General features: G+C 45.2%; 1 protein-coding gene across 2 annotated transcripts in view; it reads right to left on the bottom strand.

The window, feature by feature from the left end:
* Positions 1 to 1107: 1107 nt before the first annotated feature.
* C1QTNF7 (C1q and TNF related 7) overlaps positions 1108 to 22955 on the bottom strand; it is a 60580-nt gene continuing 38732 nt past the window's right edge. Inside the window, exons 1-4 of one of the 2 annotated variants that reach the window (XM_048508660.1) lie at positions 4419 to 4429; positions 4331 to 4336; positions 4018 to 4263; positions 1108 to 2046 (exon numbers count right to left, since the gene is read on the bottom strand). In XM_048508660.1, the coding sequence (XP_048364617.1) occupies positions 1415 to 2046; positions 4018 to 4255 (870 nt within the window). In that variant the 5' untranslated portion in view covers positions 4256 to 4263; positions 4331 to 4336; positions 4419 to 4429 and the 3' untranslated portion in view covers positions 1108 to 1414. Of the gene's footprint in view, positions 2047 to 4017; positions 4264 to 4330; positions 4337 to 4418; positions 4430 to 22955 lie in introns of those variants that run through there. The other variant, XM_048508659.1, reaches the window with a different exon arrangement.

Below are 22955 nucleotides of genomic sequence, written 5' to 3'. Positions count from 1 at the left end.
GGTGCAAGTTGATCAGAGTGCCTAGATCAGGGGGTCTTCAAACTATGGCTCCCCAGATTTTCATGAACTACAATTCCCATCAGCCCTGCCACTTGGCCATGCTGGCAGGGGGCTGATGATGGGGAGTGTGAATCCACATCTGGAAGAACCATACTTTGACTGACCCTAACTAGGCTAAATCATGTGTTGCTGTTTTTCTTTGGGGGGTGGAGTCACAGCCCCTGCCGCCCGACTCACCGAGAAGAGCTGGCTTTATTGTTCTTCCACCTGGTTGTTTGTAAAGGGATGCCCAGCCCTTCGACACTACGGTATCAATAAAAACGGAACCTATACTCACCTGGGAGTTAAGTGTCAAGCACAGAACTCTCAGAGTTTGTCTAGTCAACAAGACCATGATGATGCACTTGATGTAATGTGTGAATTAGTTTGAGTTTCAGGCTTATATTTGGTGTTGGGATTTAAAGTCTGTCCACCCACATTTCCACATCGCAGCTGCGGTCAGTTATTTCAAAGAGGTATCTGTGGTATAAACATATTCTTCTGCATTTCTTTTCGTCTGTCCTTTCTTACCTCTTTTGAATTACAAGGCTATTTACCCATTAAAATAATTAATATGTAGCTTTCTAGCAATGCCTCTAAGTCCACACCAAAGTGAAAATGAAGAAAACTTGTACCAACAGGCTACAATGAAGACTTTCAAAAAATTAGTTCTCTCACTGGAGTAGCAATTTACTTTTAAGTAACCAAAATAAATTTATAATTTTACAAACAGTAACCAAATGTCTTCCAAAATTGTTTTCATTCCCTCATTAGAGTAACATATATAAACTATAAGCTAGAGCTGACACGGACAATGTAATCTCAATGTAAATATAACAGCTAGCCAGATTCTAGATAATTAACCAACTGGCCTCGTTAAACTTCTCGGCTGTTCTGAAAAGAAACAAAATAAAGACTTGTTACAAAGAATTACAATTTACATGTATTTACAATTTACAATTATATTACAATTTACAATTTACAAGTTTTCTTCATTTTCACTTTGGTGTGTACCTTCCCCTCTTTCTTAGCATGGAGGAATCGAAGTCCACACCATTCATGGCACAATATTATAATTCAATATATTTATATAAAACTACATGTACATTATTATAACTTTGTTTAAATATTATTATAAAGATCGCTTTCTACAGGGCAATTATATACATGTTGGTCGGCTGAGCCTCCTGTTTGGTAAAAAGACCCACGGATGCACACGTGCTTGAAAATTAGTCTTCAGTTTTAGGCACCGTGGTGGGATCAGCAAAACCCCACAGCAAGTCATGTATTGATTTTTTTTCTTGTTGACATTGCAGTGTAGTTCCCAGTCACAGTCTTGTGTTCACTTAGAGATGCTCCCTAGGCATTTCAGCCATCACAGTTCGTCGTCATCCGAAAGGGCATCGTGATAGTCCGTATCGACATACAAGAGGAATCCTGAAAACAAACTATCTGCCCACGTGGGATCGGCAAAGAGGCCATTTTGATCGGTGTAGAAAATCTCCAGCCACACCTCATCCTCTGGTTCAAGGTACATCACCGTTGACCCAGAAGCTACGTCATGGTTTCCGGTGTTAGCATCGAAGGTCTTTATCCGGTACTTCCCATTATGAACCAAGCCAATTGCAAGATGTTTATTGGCCAAGGTGATGTCATAAGAGAAATAATAGATCCCGGGAATGGCACAGACGAACTTGCCAGTGGATGGGTTGTAATGGCCCCCTTCATTGAAGAGGACTTTATTGAAGATGATCGGTAATCGTTCCTCTGGGTAACTTGTGGTGATCCCAACAGAAAAGGCAGATTTCAGGACTATTTTCCCACACTTACACTCTCCGGGCATGCCTGGCTCTCCTCGTTCCCCTTTATCGCCTTTTGGGCCCGCTGGACCCAAAGAACCAACATCACCTTTAGTACCCACCAATCCTGGAGGTCCCTTTTTACCAGTCTCCCCTTGGTCTCCTTTCTCTCCGAGTGTTCCTAAAGGACCTGTCTTTCCTCTTAAACCTTAAAAAAAAGAAAAGAAAAAGAAAACAAAAGTTGGTTATTATTGCTGTCTCCAAGCATAGTTGATTGTCTTCCAATTGGTTGGAATTTGGATGAGGGCCTTTGGGAATTGTGGTAGGACTAATAAAAGGAAACATCACGCAACACGTGATTGGTGTTTGGAATATGCTGCCACAGGAGGTGGTGATGGCCACTAACCTGGATAGCTTTAAAAAGGGCTTGGACAGATTTATGGAGGAGAAATCGATCTATGGCTACCAATCTTGATCCTCCTTGATCTCAGATTGCAAATGCCTTAGCAGACCAGGTGCTTGGGAGCAGCAGCAGCAGCAGGCCATTGCTTTTCACCTCACGTAGCATGTGAGCTCCCAAAGGCACCTGGTGGGCCACTGCGAGTAGCAGAGTGCTGGACTAGATGGACTCTGGTCTGACCCAGCAGGCTCTTTCTTGTGTTCTTATGGTCCTATGCAACTGGCAACCTTCTGAGGCTTGACCTTTGTGGGCCACGGTCAATACAAAGGTTGTTTTTACATTTGAAGAAGAGTTCAGATTTATATCCCCACTTTCTCTCTCCTGCAGGGGAGACTCAAAGGGGATTACAAATCTCAACTTTCCCTTCCCCTACTCTAGCAAAACACCCACTGTGAGGTTGGGTGCAGGGGAGCTGAGTGGAGCTCAGAAGAACTGTGACTAGCCCAAGGGTCACCCAGCTGGCGTGTGTGGGGAGTGCACAGGCTAATCTGAATTCCCCAGATAAGCCTCCACAGCTCAGGCGGCACAGCGGGGAATCAAACCCTGTTCCTCCAGATTAGATACACGAGCTCTTAACCACTATGCCACTGCTGCTCCCTTGCTCTTTGAAGTCTGCCCTGATAAGGGTTCCTGCAGGACAACCTCACTACTTAAAGAAAAGAACTTAAGCAAATGGACAATTAAACACCCTTGATAGAATATCTCGAGAAAAAAAGAGAATAAAATTGATAACTGGTGTTTTTGAAAGTTAACAGCCCAATCTGGGGAGGCAGGAAGGTGCAAAGGCAGACATGGAGGTGGCAGGATCCTATGCTGGCAGATTTGCTTACCCCAGTGGAGGAGCAAATCTGCGAGCGGGCAGCTGCCCCTGTGCCCTTGCTGGCAGGGGCATAGCAAGGCAAACTGCAGCCCTGGGCAAAACCTGAGTTGGATGCCCCCCCCCCAGGTCATTGGTGCCTGCAGGGGGTGCAGTTTGTTTCAGGGTCTCATCAGGAGACTGCCCTGATGTTATCCCCCAGGTTTGGTGCAATTTGGTTCAGAGGGGCCAAAGTTATGGAGCCTCAAGAGGGTAGCCCCCATCTCCTTAGCTCCCATTGGAAGGAGGAATGGGGGGGATGGGGGCATCCCTTTCTGAGGGAGTCCATAACTTTGGCCTCCCTCAAACAAACTGCACCAAACCTGGGGGAGATCATCCAGGGCGATCAATCCTGATAGGTTTCCAAACCCTGAAACTAATACTTTGAGACTGCTATTGCCTTCCCCATTTGAGAAATGTGCCCCTAGCTGCCATCCCCATTCAGAAATGTGCCCCCAGCCACCTGCATCCCCCATTCAGAAAATGTGCCCCCAGCCTGCATCCCCCATTCAGAAATGTGCCCCCCCAGCCTGCATCCCCATTCAGAAATGTGCCCCCCCCAGCCTGCATCCCCATTCAGAAATGTGCCCCCCCCAGCCTGCATATCCCATTCAGAAATGTGCCCCCTCAAATCTGCCAGCAACACAGAAAACTCACCCCAGAACAAAGATTCTTGGGCAAATTTGTGGGATGTTCCCGCAGGGGGGTGTATTTTTTGACATATCAGACCAAAGATTTCAGGGGTATCATCCTGGGAGACTGTCCTGACAGACTGTCCTCAAGTTTGGTGCAGTTTGGTTCATGGGGGCGCCCCGTACCCAAAGTCTGTGGTTTGTATTTTTAAAGGAAAGAACGTCCAGTACCTGTGCTTCCCTTCTCACCCCGTTCTCCTTTCCGGCCGTCTCTGCCATCCCGTCCTGGGATCCCAACACGGCCATGAGGCCCAGGTACTCCGCTCACTCCGATTGGACCTGCAGCGCCTGGCAATCCGGGTATGCTGCAAATGTATCGTGAAGAATAATTTTCTCCTTTCACCTGGCCCTGAAGAGACTGTCCACTTGTATAGAAAGCAAAGCTGGTAACATACAGCAGCAGAAACATCCTGGGCACTGGAAAGAAACAGCAGAGAGGAGCAAACCGTGAATTCGTTGTATTTCATTCGGGCTTCATGATCACCTTGTCCTCTAAATGTACATTATAGATATTTATGCCACACATGTGCATGTTGTTTAATCAAGGGCTTGTAAACTAGTTTTATGTTTACATGAAGACACATAGCACATCGTATTGATAGTTTTCAACCTAGATGCTTGGGATCTTGAGTTAGAATTCCACTTAGAGAGACCTGTAAAGACTGGAGTTGTTCCACCCGAGACTTTTGGAGTGTCCAGCCACTGATCGAGGTGCCCTTCCTATTCTATTCCTCCGGTTTAGGAGTCCTCCCTGTCATGTTAGGGGACCCACTTCTTCTTGTTCTAAGCTTCCCCTTCCTTGGGAGGGTTTAATGAGAGAGTTATTGCTGACAGCCATTTTTTTACTGAATTTACAGCTGTGTTTTAAATTCTTAGAGATTTTAATTTTGCACCCAATCTAATGGGGTTTTTGTTTGTATATATTGTATGTAGAGATCTGTGTTGTTACCTTAGGAAGCCCCTCCGGGGGGGTTGGTTAAAGCGGTATAAGAAAATCCATAGATAGATAGATAGATAGATAGATAGATGGAAGATAGATAGATAGATAGATGGATGGATGGATGGATAGATGGATAGATGGATGGATAGAAAGATAGATAGATAGATGGAAGATAGATAGATGGATGGATGGATGGATGGAAGATGGATGGATGGATGGATAGATAGATGGATGGATGGATGGATGGATGGATGGATGGATGGATGGATGGATGGATGGATGGATGGATGGATGGATGGATGGATGGATGGATGGATGGATGGATCAGAATCCTTACAACAGCATGATTCTATGCATACTTACTCAGAAGTAAAAACCAGTTGAACTGAATGGGAATTATACTGAAGTAGGTTTGCACAAGACGGCAACTGAACAACAAACTGAGCTACCTGTTTCCCCCGCCCCCCTCCAAATCGTTGTCTGACTCAGAACATGATGTGAGATTCTGTACAAACCAGAAGTTTGAAACTGGCTTGCTTTGTAGGTGCCGGTAAAGAAATTCTTTCACACTCTTTACTCTTGCTGGAGCTGCCTTTGATAGCTGTGAACCATGTGACCAAACAGCCCATTATTTGATCAGTCCAAGTGACATTTGGAGCAATTCTTTCAGCATTGTTGGGTAAACATTTTGGCTCAATTCAGATGTTATGAATGATCCAGAGTCCACTTGGAGTGAGCATGAACCTGGTTTACAGGTAAGTGGTAGTGCTTTCTCCCTGTTCTTCCCTTCCATCTTATGGATATCTGAGATGGTAGAGGGGAATTTTTTGTGAACTCCAAGCAGTCATGATATCGGATTGTGGGCACCTTAACAAACAGAGGGGAATTTCTTTCCTGGTGGCTGCGATTTTTAACCAGAATTAAATTATGGTTAAGGATCTCAGTTATTGGGAAAGAAATTACCATTTTTACTCAAAATAACACTGAATGTAAGACAACCCCCTAAAAACTGTTCTACACAGAAACTTGCATATTATTGGAAACAACTATAACTTGAATGCAGATGTAAGATGTCCCCCTTCTTTTTCAGTGGGAAAAGGTCCCGCCCCATCAAGGCACGCCAGCCAATCAGGGGAGACTGGCGAAGCAAGCTCGCCTGGTAGTGGGGATTGCTAAGAGTTCTGCAACCGGGTGTGTCTGCTGTGTGCTCGCTGCGGTGGGGAGGGAGAAACTCTGATGAAGAGGACACCGTTTCACAATGAACAGGTTTGGATCTGCGCGCAAATTTATTTTATTTATTTATTTATTTATTTATGGGATTTCTATACCTCCCAATCCCCAAAGGGCTCTGGGCGGTGTACAACATGGATTCCACATACAGTATATAAACAAAACCCCATTAAATTAAAATGTAAGTTTAAAAGTTTAAATATTTACAACGCAGCAGTAATTCAGTAAAATTCAGTAATTTCAAGTGGGGATTCAACCTATATGTGACTGCTGTTCTCCATCATGCCAAACTAATTAGTGTAAACCTTTCTCTGTCTGGAACAATGGCAGTTTGGTAGCACGCCTACATCCCTGCCCTGCTATTACTCTTCCCCACCAGCCGGGGCACTGTGTTTTCAAACCTGGCTACCTCAGAACAGCAGCGGCCAGCTAGGCTTGGTTGCCTAGTTTGCGTAGCTCCTAAAAACTGAGGCTTTTGACCCATTCAAGATCCTAGTTCTGAAAAAATACCAGCAAAGGAAGACTGATATTAAAAGTCACACGATACTCAGAAATAGCCAAATTAACAACTCTGTTTTACTATCTCTTAATAGAGAAGTTTGCAGAAAACTAGAAATCTTTTAAAGATTATCTATTAAAAAATATGGTAGAAGAGAAATAATTGCAGGATTTGAGATCTAAAAGAAAACAGCAGTATGAATTAGAATATTAGTAATGATACATGTGAGATTGATATTGTTTCATTTTAGATAGATGCATGAACCTAGAATGGATTAGAATTCAACAATGAGATAGTGGAAAGACATTATATCATTTTATGGTATATAGTTAGTTAAAATAGGTTGTACTTAGTTATTGTAAAATCTATGTTTTAATTTTTCTTGGGGTGTTATACAGAGGTGGGATCCAGCAGGTTCTCACCAGTTCCCAAGAGTGGGTTACTAATTATTTGTGTGTGCCGAGAGGGGGTTACTAATTGGGTCTGCTTTTCCATTAGAAATTCCATTAGGTCCAAAAATCATGAAGTCCTGTTGTTTCCTATGTGGCTGGTTAGCGAAGGTAGAAAACGGGATAATTCTCCCTGTTGGGCTGTTTTAAAAACATGTTTCAGAAATATGGTAAAGTTCCTTGTTTAAGGAAAGTATCCTTCTTTTGATTTCTAGAAACAAAATTAAGTATTTGAAAGTATTAAGTATTTGACAGGCAGTCAGTTAGAGGAGAAGTGGTTGTTTCTGTTGGCAGTAGACGATAGGACTTGCTATAATGAGTTTAAATTATGGACAGAAAGATACCAGCTGGAAATTAGGAAATTTTTTTGTACAGTAAGAATTGTTTACAGTAACAGAGAAATTATTAATGCCCCGCCCCCAAAATGCCCGCCCACGCCCCCGTCATGCCCCGCCCAGCCTCATTGGCGCCACGCCACTGTTTGAATCACTGTTTGAATGTTGTGTGGTTTCTGGGCTGTATGGCCGTGTTCTAGAGCACCCTCTGAAGATGCCAGCCACAGGTGCAGGTGAAACGTCAGGAGAAAATACTACTAGAATGCGGCAATACAGCCTGGAAACCACACAACACCCAGTGATTCTGGCTATAAAAACCTTCGACAATACATTTTCTTGTGTTCTTCTTTGTATTTTAGGTTGTGTTAAGTTATTGTAAAACCTATGTTTTAGTTTTCGTTGTGTTCTTTTAAATATTTTTAAACTTTTATTTTGCATCAATGTAATGGTAGATGTGGACGTGTATAGTGGCATATGTCTTTTCATGGTGAGAAAATTAAAAAAACAACATTGCAACAAAAAAAAAATCCTAGCTCCAAGAAAAATCCACAGGAGCTAGCTAGGACTGCAAACAGGGAGGGATAGAGATGCCTATCAAAAGCTAAGATTTGTTTTTCTGTTAAAGCAATACTTATTGTTTGTTTATAGCCAGAATTTTCCATACTGAAGTCTGAGAATCTTTCCATGTCAGCCTTCTCATGTACTAGGCTTTCCTAAATAGGAAATTGTCAATAAAGCTGCCATCTTATTTACAAATAAATCAAGATTCAAAGAGCCATTTAAGGAATTCCCAGAGCTAAAGGAAACCCAATTATTTTAGAGTTGCTATTTTTAAACATGCCCTCCGTTGCTACAAGGAAATCAGCCCCCCCCCTCTTGAAACAAATGAGCATTGACAAAGCAGTTTTCCCTGATATATTCTGGGTGCTAGCTGTTCAAAGGGAAAAATATCAGAAATTTCACTGGTCTAGTATAAGCCCCTTGGCCACTGTTTGGATCCTGACCAGAGGTGGGATCCAGCAGGTTCTCACAGGTTCCCGAGAGTAGGTTACTAATTATTTGTGTGTGCCGAGAGGGGGTTACTAATTGGTGATTTTGCCACGTGATTGTTGCCTTAGTTACGCCCCTCCTCTCAGCAGTAGCGCGCAGAACTAGCAGGAGGTGCACCGGCGTGTGTGGCAGCCTGCACCTGCATGCATTCGTTTCCCGCCCAAGGACCGGCACAGTGGCTGCGTCCTTGCCACAGCCCTGCCCAGGAATGCCCCGCCCTGGAATGCCTGGCCACGCCCCCATCGTGCCCCGCCCAGCCCCACTGGCGCTACGCCACAGTTTGAATCCCACCACCATGGGAACCTGCTGCTAAAATTTTTGGATCCCGCCACTGATTCTGACTTCTTTCAGGAATCTATATATCTCATTCCCAAGTGTCCCCCTAACTGCAGAAGGATGGTACACTTCCCCCTGCAGACTTGGTAGACCCCCTGACTCTGCAAAAAGTCAGAAAGTAAAATAAAACAAAACTGGAGTTTAAATGCCAGAGTTTAAACTGGAGTTTAAATTTTTCTCTCTTTCTCACAATACTAGAACCAGGGGGCATTCATTGAAAATGCTGGGGGGAAGAATTAGGACTAATAAAAGGAAACACTTCTTCACGCAACGTGTGATTGGTGTTTGGAATATGCTGCCACAGGAGGTGGTGATGGCCACTAACCTGGATAGCTTTAAAAGGGGCTTGGACAGATTTATGGAGGAGAAGTCGATCTATGGCTACCAATCTGGGATCTCTCTTTTGATCACAAGGGTTGCCAAATGCCTTAACAGACCAGATTGCTCGGGGGAGCAGCTTAGCTGCAGAAGACCATTGCTTTCCCACATCCTGCGTATGTGAGCTCCCAAAAGGCATCCTGAATTTGGGCCACTCGCGAGGAAGTATTAACAGGGAGACTGGACTAAGATGGACTCTGAGTCACAGTCCAAAGCTGGCTTGTTCTTATGTTCTTAATGAATGAATGAATGAATGAATGAATGAATGAATGAATGAATGAATGAATGAATGAATGGATGGATGGATGGATGGATGAATGGATGAATGAATGAATGAATGAATGAATGAATGAATGAATGAATGAATGAATGAATACCCTGTCTTTCCTCTTAAACCTTAAAAAAAAGAAAAGAAAAAGAAAACAAAAGTTGGTTATTATTGCTGTCTCCAGCAAGTGATTGTCTTCCAATTGGTTGGAATTTGGATGAGGGCCTTTGGGAATTGTGGTAGGACTAATAAAAGGAAACATCACGCAACACGTGATTGGTGTTTGGAATATGCTGCCACAGGAGGTGGTGATGGCCACTAACCTGGATATGCAACTTTAAAAGGGGCTTGAGACAAAGATTTATGGAGGAGAAATCGATCTATGGCTACCAATCTTGATCCTCCTTGATCTCAGATTGCAAATGCCTTAGCAGACCAGGTGCTTGGGAGCAGCAGCAGCAGCAGGCCATTGCTTTCACCTCCTGCATGTGAGCTCCCAAAGGCACCTGGTGGGCCACTGCGAGTAGCAGAGAGCTGGACTAGATGGACTTTGGTCTGATCCAGCTGGCTTGTTCTTATGTTCTTATGTTCTTATGTTCTTAAATGCCCCCCGTTTTTTGAAAGAGTGCTGTCTGTCCATGCTTAGACAAGGCAATGGCTGCTACCACAGAGAGCCAGGCAGGGCCGAATTAAGACCTTTAGAGGCCCTAAGCGTTATGGTACCCTGATAAATATGTAATTCCAAATAAAAACAATCGTAAATTGTAATATATATTCTGAATTAATATCATCGTTTGTGTGAAACAAAATACCTACAGTTCCATGGCTTTCCAGCATTCAAGATGCATAGCATCTTAACTTACACGAATCAAAGATTTAAAAGATTGCTTACTTGTAACTTTATTTATACTACAAAAAGTTTTGTCCTGCATTTTTTAATTGCAAAGTCTTTGATCGTATCCTCAAAATTAATCTGATGGAACAAATCTGCTTTAATGCTTAGCAGAGGTAAGGAGAAAATAGCGTTGTGGGGCCCACTTTACTTGAGGCCCTCAGCATGTGCTTATTTTGCTTCAGGGTTAATCCAGGGTTGGAGCCAACCCCCACCAGGGGCTAACCCTAACCCCTTCCTATGAAGGGGAAGCCTCAGGCTGCTCCACAGAAGGCTGGGACTGGCTTTCTGTAGCCACCCCCACTGCAGAGAACTTGGCAGGCCTGTGGGATCCCCACCAAATGTCATAGACTAGGCTGACCAGACGTCCCACTTTTGGCGGGACAGTCCCGCCTTGAAACAACTTGTCCCGCGTCCTGTGGGTTTTTCCAAGTGTCCCGGGTTTTGGAAGGCTGCCCCAGAAGGCAGTGAGCTCCTGCGGCTGCATGTGCATGCGCGCGCGCGTGCGCACGGTTGGCCACCCGTCCCAGTTTGAAAAGGTGACCATCTGGTCACCTTATCATAGACAGGCCCTTTCCAAGCAGAGTTGAAAGCAGCTTACAGCTAGCTCGGTAGTTTAATGGAATCAAGTACCAAGCAGTGGGGTAGCACCAAGGGGATGGTGGGGAGCGGGAGTGCAACGCACTGGACACGCGCCAAGGTGGGGACGTGGTAGGGGCATGGCGGGGGCATTCCAGGGTGGGCATGGCAGGTGCAGTTCCCCCCCGCTGCAGCCCTGGTACCCAGTACAGAGAGGTGAAACAGCACTGAGTCTACAGCAAGGCCAGAACCTGATTCAGGCACCGGAAACATTCCGAGTGGCTTCCTGCCACAACACTGCTGGACTACCAACCCCGTTTACAGCAGATATCCCAACCACCAGCACAAACACTTTGTGCTGTTGGGAGCTAATAGAAGATGAAGGCTACATCTTTGAGGGTCCATAACTTTGGACATCCTGAACCAAACTTCACCAAACCTGGGATGTACTATCAAGAGAGTCTCTTATTGATACCACCCAGGTTTTGTGAAGTTTGGTCCAGGGAGTCCAAAGCTATGGACTCCCAAAAGGGGTGCCCCCATCCCCCATTGTTTCCAATGGGAGCTAATAGGAGATGGGGGCTATACCTTTGAGGATCCATACCTTTGGACCCCCTGAACCAAACTTCACCAAACCTGGGTGGTATCATGAGGAGAGACTCCTAAAGATACCCTGAAAGTTTGGTGCTTCTAGCTTAACAATGGCACCCCTGACAGCAGGACCCCCCCAAGTTTCCCCAGATTCTCCTTTTAAATCCACCCCCTTCAGCATGGATTTAAAGGGAGAATCTGAGGTCCTCAGATTAGAAGAAGAAGCATTTGGATTTATATCCCCCTTTCTCTCCTGTAGGAGACTCAAAGGGACTTTCAATCTCCTTGCCCTTCCCCCCTCACAACAAACACCCTGTGAGGTGGGTGGGGCTGAGAGAGCTCCGAGAAGCTGTGACTAGCCCAAGGTCACCCAGCTGGCGTGTGTGGGAGTGTACAGGCTAATCTGAATTCCCCAGATAAGGCTCCACAGCTCAGGCGGCAGAGCTGGGAATCAAACCCAGGCGTTTTACCTGGGCCAGGTGTGAAATTTCAGATATGTGAACATCTAAAAACACTCTCGCCTGGCTTTGGCTGGCCAAAAGGCCGTAATAATAAATCAATCTCTCTCTCTCTCTCTCTCTCTCTCTCTCTCTCTCTCTCTCTCTCTCTCTCTCTCTCGCTCTCTCTCTCTCTCTCTCGCTCTCGCTCTCGCTCTCGCTCTCTCTCTCGCCTGGCTGACTATAGTGGCTGGGAATTTTCAGAGGAATTGGCCCAGCAGTTGCTGAGGTATACTGTCATCAACAAAAACATTGTTAGCTTTATATATATATATAATTTTTTCTCCAACTTTGAATGGTACAGGTAAATCTAAGGAAATATATTCCCCAGGCACAAAAGTTAACTAGCTGATTTGTTCTCTGGTTGATTAGCTATTTACCCTCCACCTTGATTAGTATATGAATTAATTTTGCTTAACATTCTCTCTTGGCCTTTGTCAATTTTACTGCTTTCAAGGAGACACTTCAGTATGCCTTCCATGGAGCCTTTCATTATCAATAAATTTAACAGTCATTTCAAGAGAGCCTAATATGCATTTTTAGCTTGTGCATATACTATTCATTTGACCTGCTGTAGCATATTTCCCATCTTATATTTTGATTTCTGATAGGGAATTCATTTTTCAGAGTATATACTCGCATATAAGTTGAATTTTTCAGCACATTTTTTGTGCTGAAAAAGCCTCCCTCGACTTTTAAGCGAGTGAGGTGTTTTTACTTTGTCGGCCGCAGGGGGCGCAATTTTTAGGCTAGTGGCACCAAAATTTCAGGGTATCATCCAGTGACACTCCTGATGATACCAGCCAAGTTTGGTGAAGTTTGGTTCAGGGGGGTCCAAAGTTATGGAACCCCAAAAGGAGTGCCCCATCCCAAAGTGTTTCCAGTGGGGGCTAATAGTACACGGGGTTACGTTTTGAGGGTCCATAACTTTGGACCCCTTGAATCAAACTTCACTAAACCTGGGTGGCATCATCAGGATAATCTCTTGCTGATACCAGCCAGGTTTGGTGATGTTTGGTTAAGGGAATTATGGATCCCCAAAGTGGGTGCTCCCATCCCCCATTGTTTCCAATGGAAGCTAATAGTAGATGGGGATCCTTTTGAGGGTCCATAACTTTGGACCCCCTGAACCAAACCTCACCAAACCTGGGTGGTATCATCCCAAGAGGAGATGTCGTCACTAAAGATACTTGAAATGTTTGAGTACTGCTAACATAAACTTATTCCTCCCTGACAAGAGCACCCTCAAATTTTCCCCAGATTCTCCCTTTAAATGACCCCCCCCCACTGAGTGGATTTAAAGGGAAAATCAGGGCTTACAGAGCTAGTTTACTGTTTCTCTTTGAAATAAATATTCAAAAACATTTAACCTACTGATGCCTTAATTAATGTAATTTTATTGGTATCAATTTTCATTTTTGAAATTTCCCAGTAGCTGCTGCATTTTCCACCCTCGAGTTTTCCCATTTTTTTGTGGTAAAATTAGGTGCCTCGACTTATATGCGGGTCGACTTATACACGAGTATATACGGTAACCTGCTTTTCTGAGTAACCTGAGTAACCTGTTTTTACCAAAGATCAGCTAATAATATCTCACTGCCTTTTGCTGTGCCATTATAATTTGCATTTCTTACAGCTCAGTTCAGCCAGTGTCTCTCACTAACACTGGGATTTACCATTTCGGACTGTGTGGAGGGTGTCACATGGCTCAATAGCTGTCCTGTAAACAGCAACAAAATCCATTCAAGTGGAAACTAGGAAACTAAGGTCACAAGTTCTAGCCCAGCTGTTTCCTGAGTTTAGGGAACGGTGGATTTGTTGCTTGATAGATAGGTAGTAGTGGGAGTCCCCACCTGCAGTGTGATGTGAAATAATCCAGATACACGTTTAGCACCCTTTGGGCAGAACGACGTGAAACATTCAAGGTCAGCCTGACCACTAGGTGAATGTCGGTGGTTGCCTAGAACACCACATTTTGAGGGGCATCGAAAAAGTGAGGGGAACCTCCTCTACTGGCTTGAGTTGAAGTTTAGCATTCACTGGCTTCTAGAATCTCTGTTGCCCCTGCTATTTTATAGCCGCCATTTTGGATATGGTTCCCTTCCCAACCTCCGAACTACAATTAATCTCCAGACTACAGAGATCAATTCCCCTGGAGAAAAGGGCTGCTTCAGAAGGTGGCCCTATACCGTGCTAAGGTCCCTCGCCTCCTCATACCCCACTATGCCCCCCTCATACCCCACTATGCCCGGGCTCCATTCCCAAATCTCCAGAAATTTCACAACCTTGTGTTGTCAACCCCAAGAGGAATGAGAAGGCATTTGAAGAGGTCATCTATTTTCATTTTACATTGTTCAATCTGGTTAAGTCAATTGTTTACACTAGACTTCTAATGTTGCTCTCTATTGAATGGGTGTCTGCCAAAGAAATGTTTTGCCTAGAGCTGGGGATAATTAGGAAAGGAATTGATAATAAAACTGCAAAGATTGTCATGCCCTTATATAAAGCCGTGGTGCGACCGCACTTGGAGTCCTGTGTCCAGTTCTGGTCGCCACATCTCAAAAAGGATATTGAGGAGATAGAAAAAGTGCAGAGAAGGGCAACGAGGATGATTGAGGGACTGGAGCACCTTCCTTATGAGGAGAGGCTGCAGCGTTTGGGACTCTTCCGTTTGGAGAGGAGAGGCGATCCTGAGGGATAGGATTGAAGTCTATAGAATTATGCATGGGGTAGAAAATGTCGACAGAGAGAAATTTTTCTCTCTTTCTCACAATACTAGAACCAGGGGGCATCCATGGAAAATGCTGGGGGGGAAGAATTAGGACTAATAAAAGGAAACACTTCTTCACGCAACGTGTGATTGGTGTTTGGAATATGCTGCCACAGGAGGTGGTGATGGCCACTAACCTGGATAGCTTTAAAAGGGGCTTGGATAGATTTATGGAGGAGAAGTCAATTTATGGCTACCAATCTTGATCCTCCTTGATCTGAGATTGCAAATGCCTTAGCAGACCAGGTGCTCAGGAGCAGCAGCAGCCGCAGAAGGCCATTGCTTCCACCTCCTGCATGTGAGCTCCCAAAGGCACCTGGTGGGCCACTGTGAATAGCAGAGAGCTGGACTAGGTGGACTCTGGTCTGACCCAGCTGGCTTGTTCTTATTTACTTATGTTCTTAACCTTCTCCTGTGCCATTTTTCCTCAACCTGAAAGAGCAGCTCAGATCTAATGTTTACCCTATATGCGTATCTCAACAGGTCTTGGATGAGCCCCTGTGTGCTTGCTGCAAATGGGATAATATCAGTTGTGCCTTTTGCCTGGACAGGTTTGTACATGGTATTATATGTGAGGGGAAATATCACACAATCTCTACTTTATAATTTGATTTTAGGGACAAAGGGAGTTGGCCTAGGTATACTATGGCCCCTGAACATTGCCCCCTTTTAATATAATAGAGGAATAACCCCTTTCTGTAAATTGGTTCAGCAATATTCCAGCCTAAGTCAACTCTATTTACCCCTAAGATAAAAGTGCAAAGTAGAGATAGAAAGATAATCCCCCTCACATCTCTACCACGTACAAACCTGTCCAGGCAATTATAATGAAATATTGGCACCTCTTGTCCAACATCCCAAGGTTCAAAAATCCTCCTTTTTTACCACTGGAAGAGCTAAAAACCTCTGAGACAGGTTAGTGAGATAACAAATGATACAAGCGGGAGGGGAAGGACAGCAACAAAATATCTCTTTCCATGCGGCCACTGTAAGAGGTGTGGGAGTGTAGAGACAATGGCCCTTTCCCCACTTACCTTAAGCCCCACGCTACTCTCCTAAAGTAGCGCGGGGTCCAGCTGCACTCCCCACTTCAAGGGCGGTGAGAACGCAGCCGCTCCGATGCTGCCTCTCTCGCGCCCCCTCAGCATGCGGCATCCCAGGTGCTCTTCTTAAGGGCGCCTTTTGATGACCCCGCGCAGAGTGCGGGGTCGTGGGGACGCCCAGGCGCGCGTCTGGGATGCCGCGCGCTGAGAGCAGCGCGTGGCATAGGGGGGATGGAAGAGAGTGGGGAAAGGCCCAAAGAGAGCATTTCAGAATTCGCGTTTTATAAAATTCAATTAGCAATTATGATTCGGAAAGGGGTGATGTATGTTATCCAAGGACCCTGTAATTTAATGTACGCTGTAATGGTTACCAGACAGCTCAAGATAAGGATCAGAGAAGCACAGGAGCTGCATGAAGCAGAAGAGACTGAATGTCCCACTAGTCCAGCAGTTTCCAACTTCTGGACACATTGAGAAGCATCACAACAAGAGCTTCCACCACGACAAAGACTTCTACAGAAAAAGTATTTTGGATTTATCATTTACAGGCATTGACACCTCAAGGTCTGAATGAATCAGCAGACTGAACATAGTGTTTTTGAATCAGTTTGCGGCTTTTGATTAGCAAAAAACGGTTCTTTCCCTTCTACTCTGTCTCTCTCTCCCTGCTTTGTAAGTGGGATTGCGCGGGAGGTATTGCATTATCCTTATCCTTAAACATAATTAGGTGCACCCATTGGTTGGAAGTGAGTCCCTCATTTCCAACTGCCTTTCCCACAACCAAGGAGCAAGATGGCAAATCCTCTTGGTGAACATAATGTGCAAAGTTTTTCTGGGTACAGAATGTGGGCTACTTCCACTTAGCCACGGCTCTTGATAGGAATGTGAACATCTACTATTGTAAGAAGATAGCTAGGAAGATATAAATAATAATGCTGGAGAAGATGATAAGAAAAAAACAGACACATAATTCAGATTTTGGGAATTCAAATATGTTCAGCACTATGTCTGCCATGTAGGAAGACTAATGTCTTTTCTGTCAGGCAGATTGATGGGTTTGGTTCACCCAGATTGCTGGATAGGCCGCCTCTGAAAAACAGGGCCAATTGCACCGAAGAAGGCAGTTTCCATCTGAGTTCCTATCTAATTCTGGGACTGTGAAATTTCTTTGACTAAAGCCACGGAAAAGTTGCTGAAAGGCCCTGGAGACGGAACCATCACTTCATTCCCAGGCTGTGGATTTTCTCCAGGCTGGGGCATGTTTTGTTGAGTCAAATGCGAATTCCAACGAGCATAGATCAGTCATCTAAACAGCAATCCAACTGGCAGCTTTCCGGACCAGGAAATGGGATAAACAATAAAAGATTTAAGGACAGCCATCATTGTCCAAAAGCACAGAGATCCAAATCCACGGCTGGCTGATGGCAGACCAGGGAATGGGGCAGCTGACTGTTTCTTGGTATCCTGGGGAACAGCATGCCCGGTTAATGTCACTCTGATACTTGATCAATGGTATTAAAATAGGTATGGAGAATTTTTAAAACCTTCAAAAAACTAGGCAGGATAAAAGCTGGACACCAAAGGAACCAGCCTACCTGGAGCAAACGGCCTGATAGCTTTTGCACAGTAAACAGCCAAAAATTCTGCTCTGGCAGGATACTGGTGGCCGGAACATCCTTGTGCCTTGATCTCTCATGGTCACCAGTTTAGGCTTCACTCCTCATGCGGAGAAGTGGGGAATCAAACCCAGTTCTCCAAATTAGAGAGTCTACCTGCCCTTAACCACTACATCGTGTTGCACCTACAGAGAAATAACAGCAACCAAAAATCAGAGGTATCTCCAGTGGTGGGATCCAAAAATTTTAGTAACAGGTTCCCATGGTGGCGGGATTAAAACTGTGGCATAGCGCTAATGGGGCGTGGCGGGGCACGACGGGGGCATGGTGGGGCATTCCTGGGCGGGGCTGTGGCAAGGACGCAGCCGCTGCGCCGGTCCTTGGGCGGGAAACAAATGCACGCAGGCGCAGGCTGCCACGTACGCCGGTACACCTACTGCTAGACTGCTTCAAGTTCTGTGCGCTACTGCTGAGAGGAGGGGCGTAACTAAGGCAAAAATCACGTGGCAAAATCACCAATTAGTAACCCCCTCTCGGCACACACAAATAATTAGTAACCTACTCTCAGAAACCTGTGAGAACCTGCTGGATCCCACCTCTGGGTATCTCCCATTCTACCAGATGACTGCCTGGAACCGAGTTTGTCTATCCAGTGGTTCTTCCCAGTGTGAACTGCCTTCTGGCCACGGAACCTGCAGCCATCACAGCTACAAAGCAACTCACGGGATCTACCCGCCTCCCCCCCGCCCCCCGCTCCCAGTTCTTCTTCAAAATACGTTTCAAGGCCTGCTGCTCATTAGAGATTTGTGCAAGTAGCAAATTCAGGCCGAAATGTTTGGGATGCCAAATGACATGAAAGAACCTTGGCGCACACCTGCAGACGCTGATCTCTCTCTCTCTCTCTCCCTCTCTGTCTCTCTCTGTTTCTCTCTGTCTCTCTCTCTGGCCCCTTCCGCACACGCAAAATAATGCGTTTTCAAACCACTTTCACAACTGTTTGCAAGTGGATTTTGCTATTCCGCACAGTTTCAAAGAGCACTGAAAGCAGTTTGACAGTGCATTATTCTGCATGTGCGGAAGGAGCCTCTCTCTGCTAAGAGGATTTGTTTAGGAGTGCCTTCCTTTAAATTGTCATTTGCTGTTTGGCATTGACGTTCAGTCAAGAAGCAAATTATATCTGTGGTTGTTTAGTTACTGGCTATGACAGTAGTTAAACTGTATTGTCGAAGGCTTTCACAGACGAAATCACTGGGGTGTTGGTGTTGTGTGGTTTCCAGGCTATAGGGCCGTGTTCTAGTAGCATTTTCTCCTGACGTTTTGCCTGCATCTGTGGCTGGCAACTTCAGAAGATCATCTTCTGACGATCCTCTGAAGATGCCAGCCACAGGTGCAAGCGAAACGTCAGGAGAAAATGCTACTAGAACACAGCCATACAGCCCGGAAACCACACAGCACCCCAGAAGTTAAAGCCGTTTGCTAGGCAGAAGTACCTTTGGAGAAAACCCCACACATTATCTAATAATTATCACAAACTTTCCAAAGGCCTAGAAGGGAAATCATGAGGTATTTTTACTCTGTGTATTACAAATTGTGCAATAATGACCTTCTTATTACATTTGGAATTCTTGACACACACCGGTTTTATGCCTAATAAAGGTTTTGGATTGGATTGGAGGTGACCGATATGGAATGAAAGCAACTGGTAGGGTTCTACTTTCAGAGTAGATTTGCTGCTTTTATACAGTTGCCAGCAACAGGTTGGGAAACATTGGGAGGTTTTGGAGGTACAGCTTGAGGAATGTGGGGTTTGGGGAGGGGAGAATTTTCAATGGGGGACCATGCCATAGAGTTCACTTTCCAAAGCCACCATTTTCTCCAGGTTAACTGACCTCTGTCACCTGGAGATCAGATGTAATAGCAGGCCTCTAGCCACCACCTTGCCAAGAGGTCAGCAGGCAATGAGAGGAGTGCAGCCTAAATTGCTGTCCTGAATGCAGAGGTGGGATCCAGCAGGTTCTCACAGGTTCCCGAGAGTAGGTGACTAATTATTTGTGTGTGCCGAGAGGGGGTTACTAATCGGTGATTTTGCCGCATGATTTTTGCCTTAGTTACGCCCCTCCTCTCAGCAGTAGGGCCCAGAACTTGAAGCAGTCTAGCAGGAGGTGCACCGGCATGCGTGGCAACCTGCACCTACGTGCATTCGTTTCCTGCCCAAGGACCAGCGCAGCGGCTGCGTCCTTGCCACAGCCCCGCCCAGGAATGCCCCGCCATGCCCCGTTGTGCCCCGCCCAGCCCCACTGGCGCTACGCCAAAGTTTGAATCCCACCACCATGGGAACCTGTTACTAAAATTTTTGGATCCCACCACTGCCTGAATGGTAATTACAAAGACATTGTAAAGAAAATATTGTGCTTTCCAGGAGTTTACAGAACCTCATTCTTCGGGCCGAGAACCTAATGAGGTCAGGTCTGAATCTGTTGGCTGATTAGCCTGAAGGATTACTGGTGTAACATTATTTTGTCTAAAGGATTATTGGCTTAACATTTTTTATATATGAGGTTACATTAGATGCTTGTATGAGTCTAGGAAAAATTATAAGACACTAGCCTGTCAATCTACACCCTCTCTTCCAATTATAAGACACTAGCCTGTCAGTCTACACCAATCTCTTCCAATCAGATTCGATTCGATTATTTCTCTTGTTCAACAATTCTGATTCTGTTTTTTGTGAAGAGGTTGCAAGCTTTGTTACGGAAATAATTCAGAGCCAGTAATAATATGTATTTATCTGAGGTTATCCTTTTTGCCTTTTAAAATTTTTATGTTTGTTGTGTTTTGTTGCTGTTGTTCTATGTATGCCAATAAAGGCTTTGCTTTGCTTTGCTTTGCTTTGCTTTGCTTTGCTTTGCTTTGCTTTGCTTTGCTTGCTTTTCTGGAGGCCAGAAATGCTAAGTAGAGATTTCTGTGATTTGAGAGCAAGGAAGAAAAACGATGCCCATGGTACTGGGTGGCATATCACAAGTGGAAAGTTTTCAGAAGCTGTATGCTGTTTATTAGGCCAGTGGGTAAACTACAGACCCCCAACAACCCCTTCTGAGATGTTGGTTGTCCAATGGTTTGAAGAAACAAGATAATTAAAAAAAACCCATAAAGAGAAGGAAAACGTTTTTTTCCTTACATGGTTTGAAAATGTTCTGAACAGTTGCAGACTCTGGATTATCGTGCGTGCAGATGTTATGTTTGGTCAAGACTTCCCCGCGCCCCCCACACACTAAAGCTTGATAAATAATCCCCTGGTTTCTTTTTACCTTGTTCTCACATACTTTTAGCGGTTGCCTGCCATGGCAGTAGCAGCCGTCCACTGTCCGCGCAACGCAATTGTTCAGAGTCAAAGGCTTCTCAATCGCTCCACGAAGAATTTTTTCCGTTCACACTCATAAAGAAAAATGTACACTATCTTCTGACTATGTCTGGAACGCATACTGGAGCATCAACACAAGAATGAACAATGGCAACGCAAGAATTGTGGCATGTCCTGTCAAGTATGTTTCCCTCAGATTTATTTATTTATTTATTTTCTTCAACTTTTATACTGCCCCATCCCGAGGGACTCTGGGCGGTGTACAACACAAGGAATCACAATGTAGAATAACTAAAACATTTAAAAGCAGCGATAAAACCGTAAAAAACTATTTCTGATAAATGTGAGCATCTCTTTTGTAAACATCCACAGAAAAAATATGATACCATTGCTTCAGCACCTACGTATCATAAAAGAAGGGCACAAATAGCATGGATCTTCATCTTTTAAGGTCTTCTTTTATGGTCATGTGCTGAAGCAATGGTATCATTTCTCTTTAGGGATGGGTAAGCTGTCTTGGTCCCAGAGGTGGGATCCAGCAGGTTCTCACAGGTTCCCGAGAGTGGGTTACTAATTATTTGTGTGTGCCGAGAGGGGGTTACTAATTGGTGATTTTGCCGCGTGATTTTTGCCTTAGTTACGCCCCTCCTCTCAGCAGTAGCGCGCAGAACTTGAAGCAGTCTAGCAGGAGGAGCATCGGCGTGCGTGGCAGCCTGCGCCTGCGTGCATTCGTTTCCTCCCCAAGGACCGGCGCAGTAGCTGCATCCTTGCCACAGCCCCACCCAGGAATGCCCCGCCCCAAGAATGCCCAGCCCTGCCCCCGTCGTGCCCCGCCCAGCCCCATTGGCGCTACGCCACAGTTTGAATCCCACCACCATGGGAACCTGTTACTAAAATTTTTGGATCCCACCACTGCTTGGTCCATTTGTGATCTTGTTTGGGCAAAAGGAATACATTACCTAGATCAGGGGTCTGCAACCTGCAGCTCTCCAGATGTTCATGGACTACAATTCCCATCAGCCCCTGCCAGCATGGCCAATTGGCCTGACCGAGACCCCTGACCTAGATGGCTGGAGGCTCTTTTGAAATGTACTCAATCATTTGGATCGGGGTCCTGATTATGTTGGGTTGCCAACTCTGGCTTAGGGAATTCTGGGAGATTTGTGGGTGGAGCCATGGATAGGTGGGGTTTGGGAAGGTGAAGGTCCTTATCACAGTATAAATGCTGTGGAGTGCTGTCAGGCCTGGCTCCCGCCTAGGCCTGGCATCGAGGGGCTGGAGCCAAAAGGCCATCTGCAGCCTGAAAGGCCATTCTGTTTTCTACTGCTATGCTTGTAACTAGTGAAGTATGTATACTTCCTCCCTTCTCCCATGTCCTGGAGAAGTGAGTAAGCTCCATCGCTGTCCTTGGACTGAACATGTAACAATACTGTCTACACACTATCCGCAGCGCCGTAGGAGGTTAAGAGGTTAAGGTTAAGAGCTCGTGTATCTAATCTGGAGGAACCGGGTTTGATTCCCAGCTCTGCCGCCTGAGCTGTGGAGGCTTATCTGGGGAATTCAGATTAGCCTGTGCACTCCCACACACGCCAGCTGGGTGACCTTGGGCTAGTCACAGCTTCTCGGAGCTCTCTCAGCCCCACCTACCTCCCAGGGTGTTTGTTGTGAGGGGGGAAGGGCAAGGAGATTGTCAGCCCCTTTGAGTCTCCTGCAGGAGAGAAAGGGGGGATATAAATCCAAACTCCTCCTCCTCCTCCTCCTCCTCCTCCTTCTCCTCCTCCTCCTCCTCCTCCTCCTCCTCCTCTTCCTCCTCCTCCTCCTCCTCCTCCTCCTCTTCTTCTTCTTCTTCTTCTTCTTCTTCTTCTTCTTCTTCTTCTTCTTCTTCTTCTTCTTCTTCTTCTTCTTCTTCTTCTTCTTCTTCTTCTTCTTCTTTTTACTTTAGGTTGTTTTAACTTGTCACAGTGGGGTAATTAGTTTCTCTTGTGGATCAATATGAAGCTGGCAGTCCAACAGATAGAATCTGGCATATTTTCCCCACATATGCAGAGTTGTTTGGAATATGGAATATGAAGAAACCTTCCAGAAAGAACAGATGATGGAAAGGAATTCAATCTGGCCATCAAAACAGCATGTTTGCATCAAGGTAATTCAAGAGCAGATAAATGGGATAAATTGATGTTGTGGTTGAACTGAATAACTAAAAATTGGGAGAAACAAATTTTTTGGTTCATGAGGAAATACTGTTGATATTTCAAGGTCACGAAGTCTTTGAGTT

The sequence above is a fragment of the Sphaerodactylus townsendi genome, linkage group LG10 (genome assembly GCF_021028975.2).
Source record: "Sphaerodactylus townsendi isolate TG3544 linkage group LG10, MPM_Stown_v2.3, whole genome shotgun sequence".
Classification (NCBI taxonomy): Eukaryota; Metazoa; Chordata; class Lepidosauria; order Squamata; family Sphaerodactylidae; genus Sphaerodactylus; species Sphaerodactylus townsendi.
Note: the sequence above shows the minus strand (reverse complement) of the source record. Positions and strands in the feature narration are given on the sequence as shown.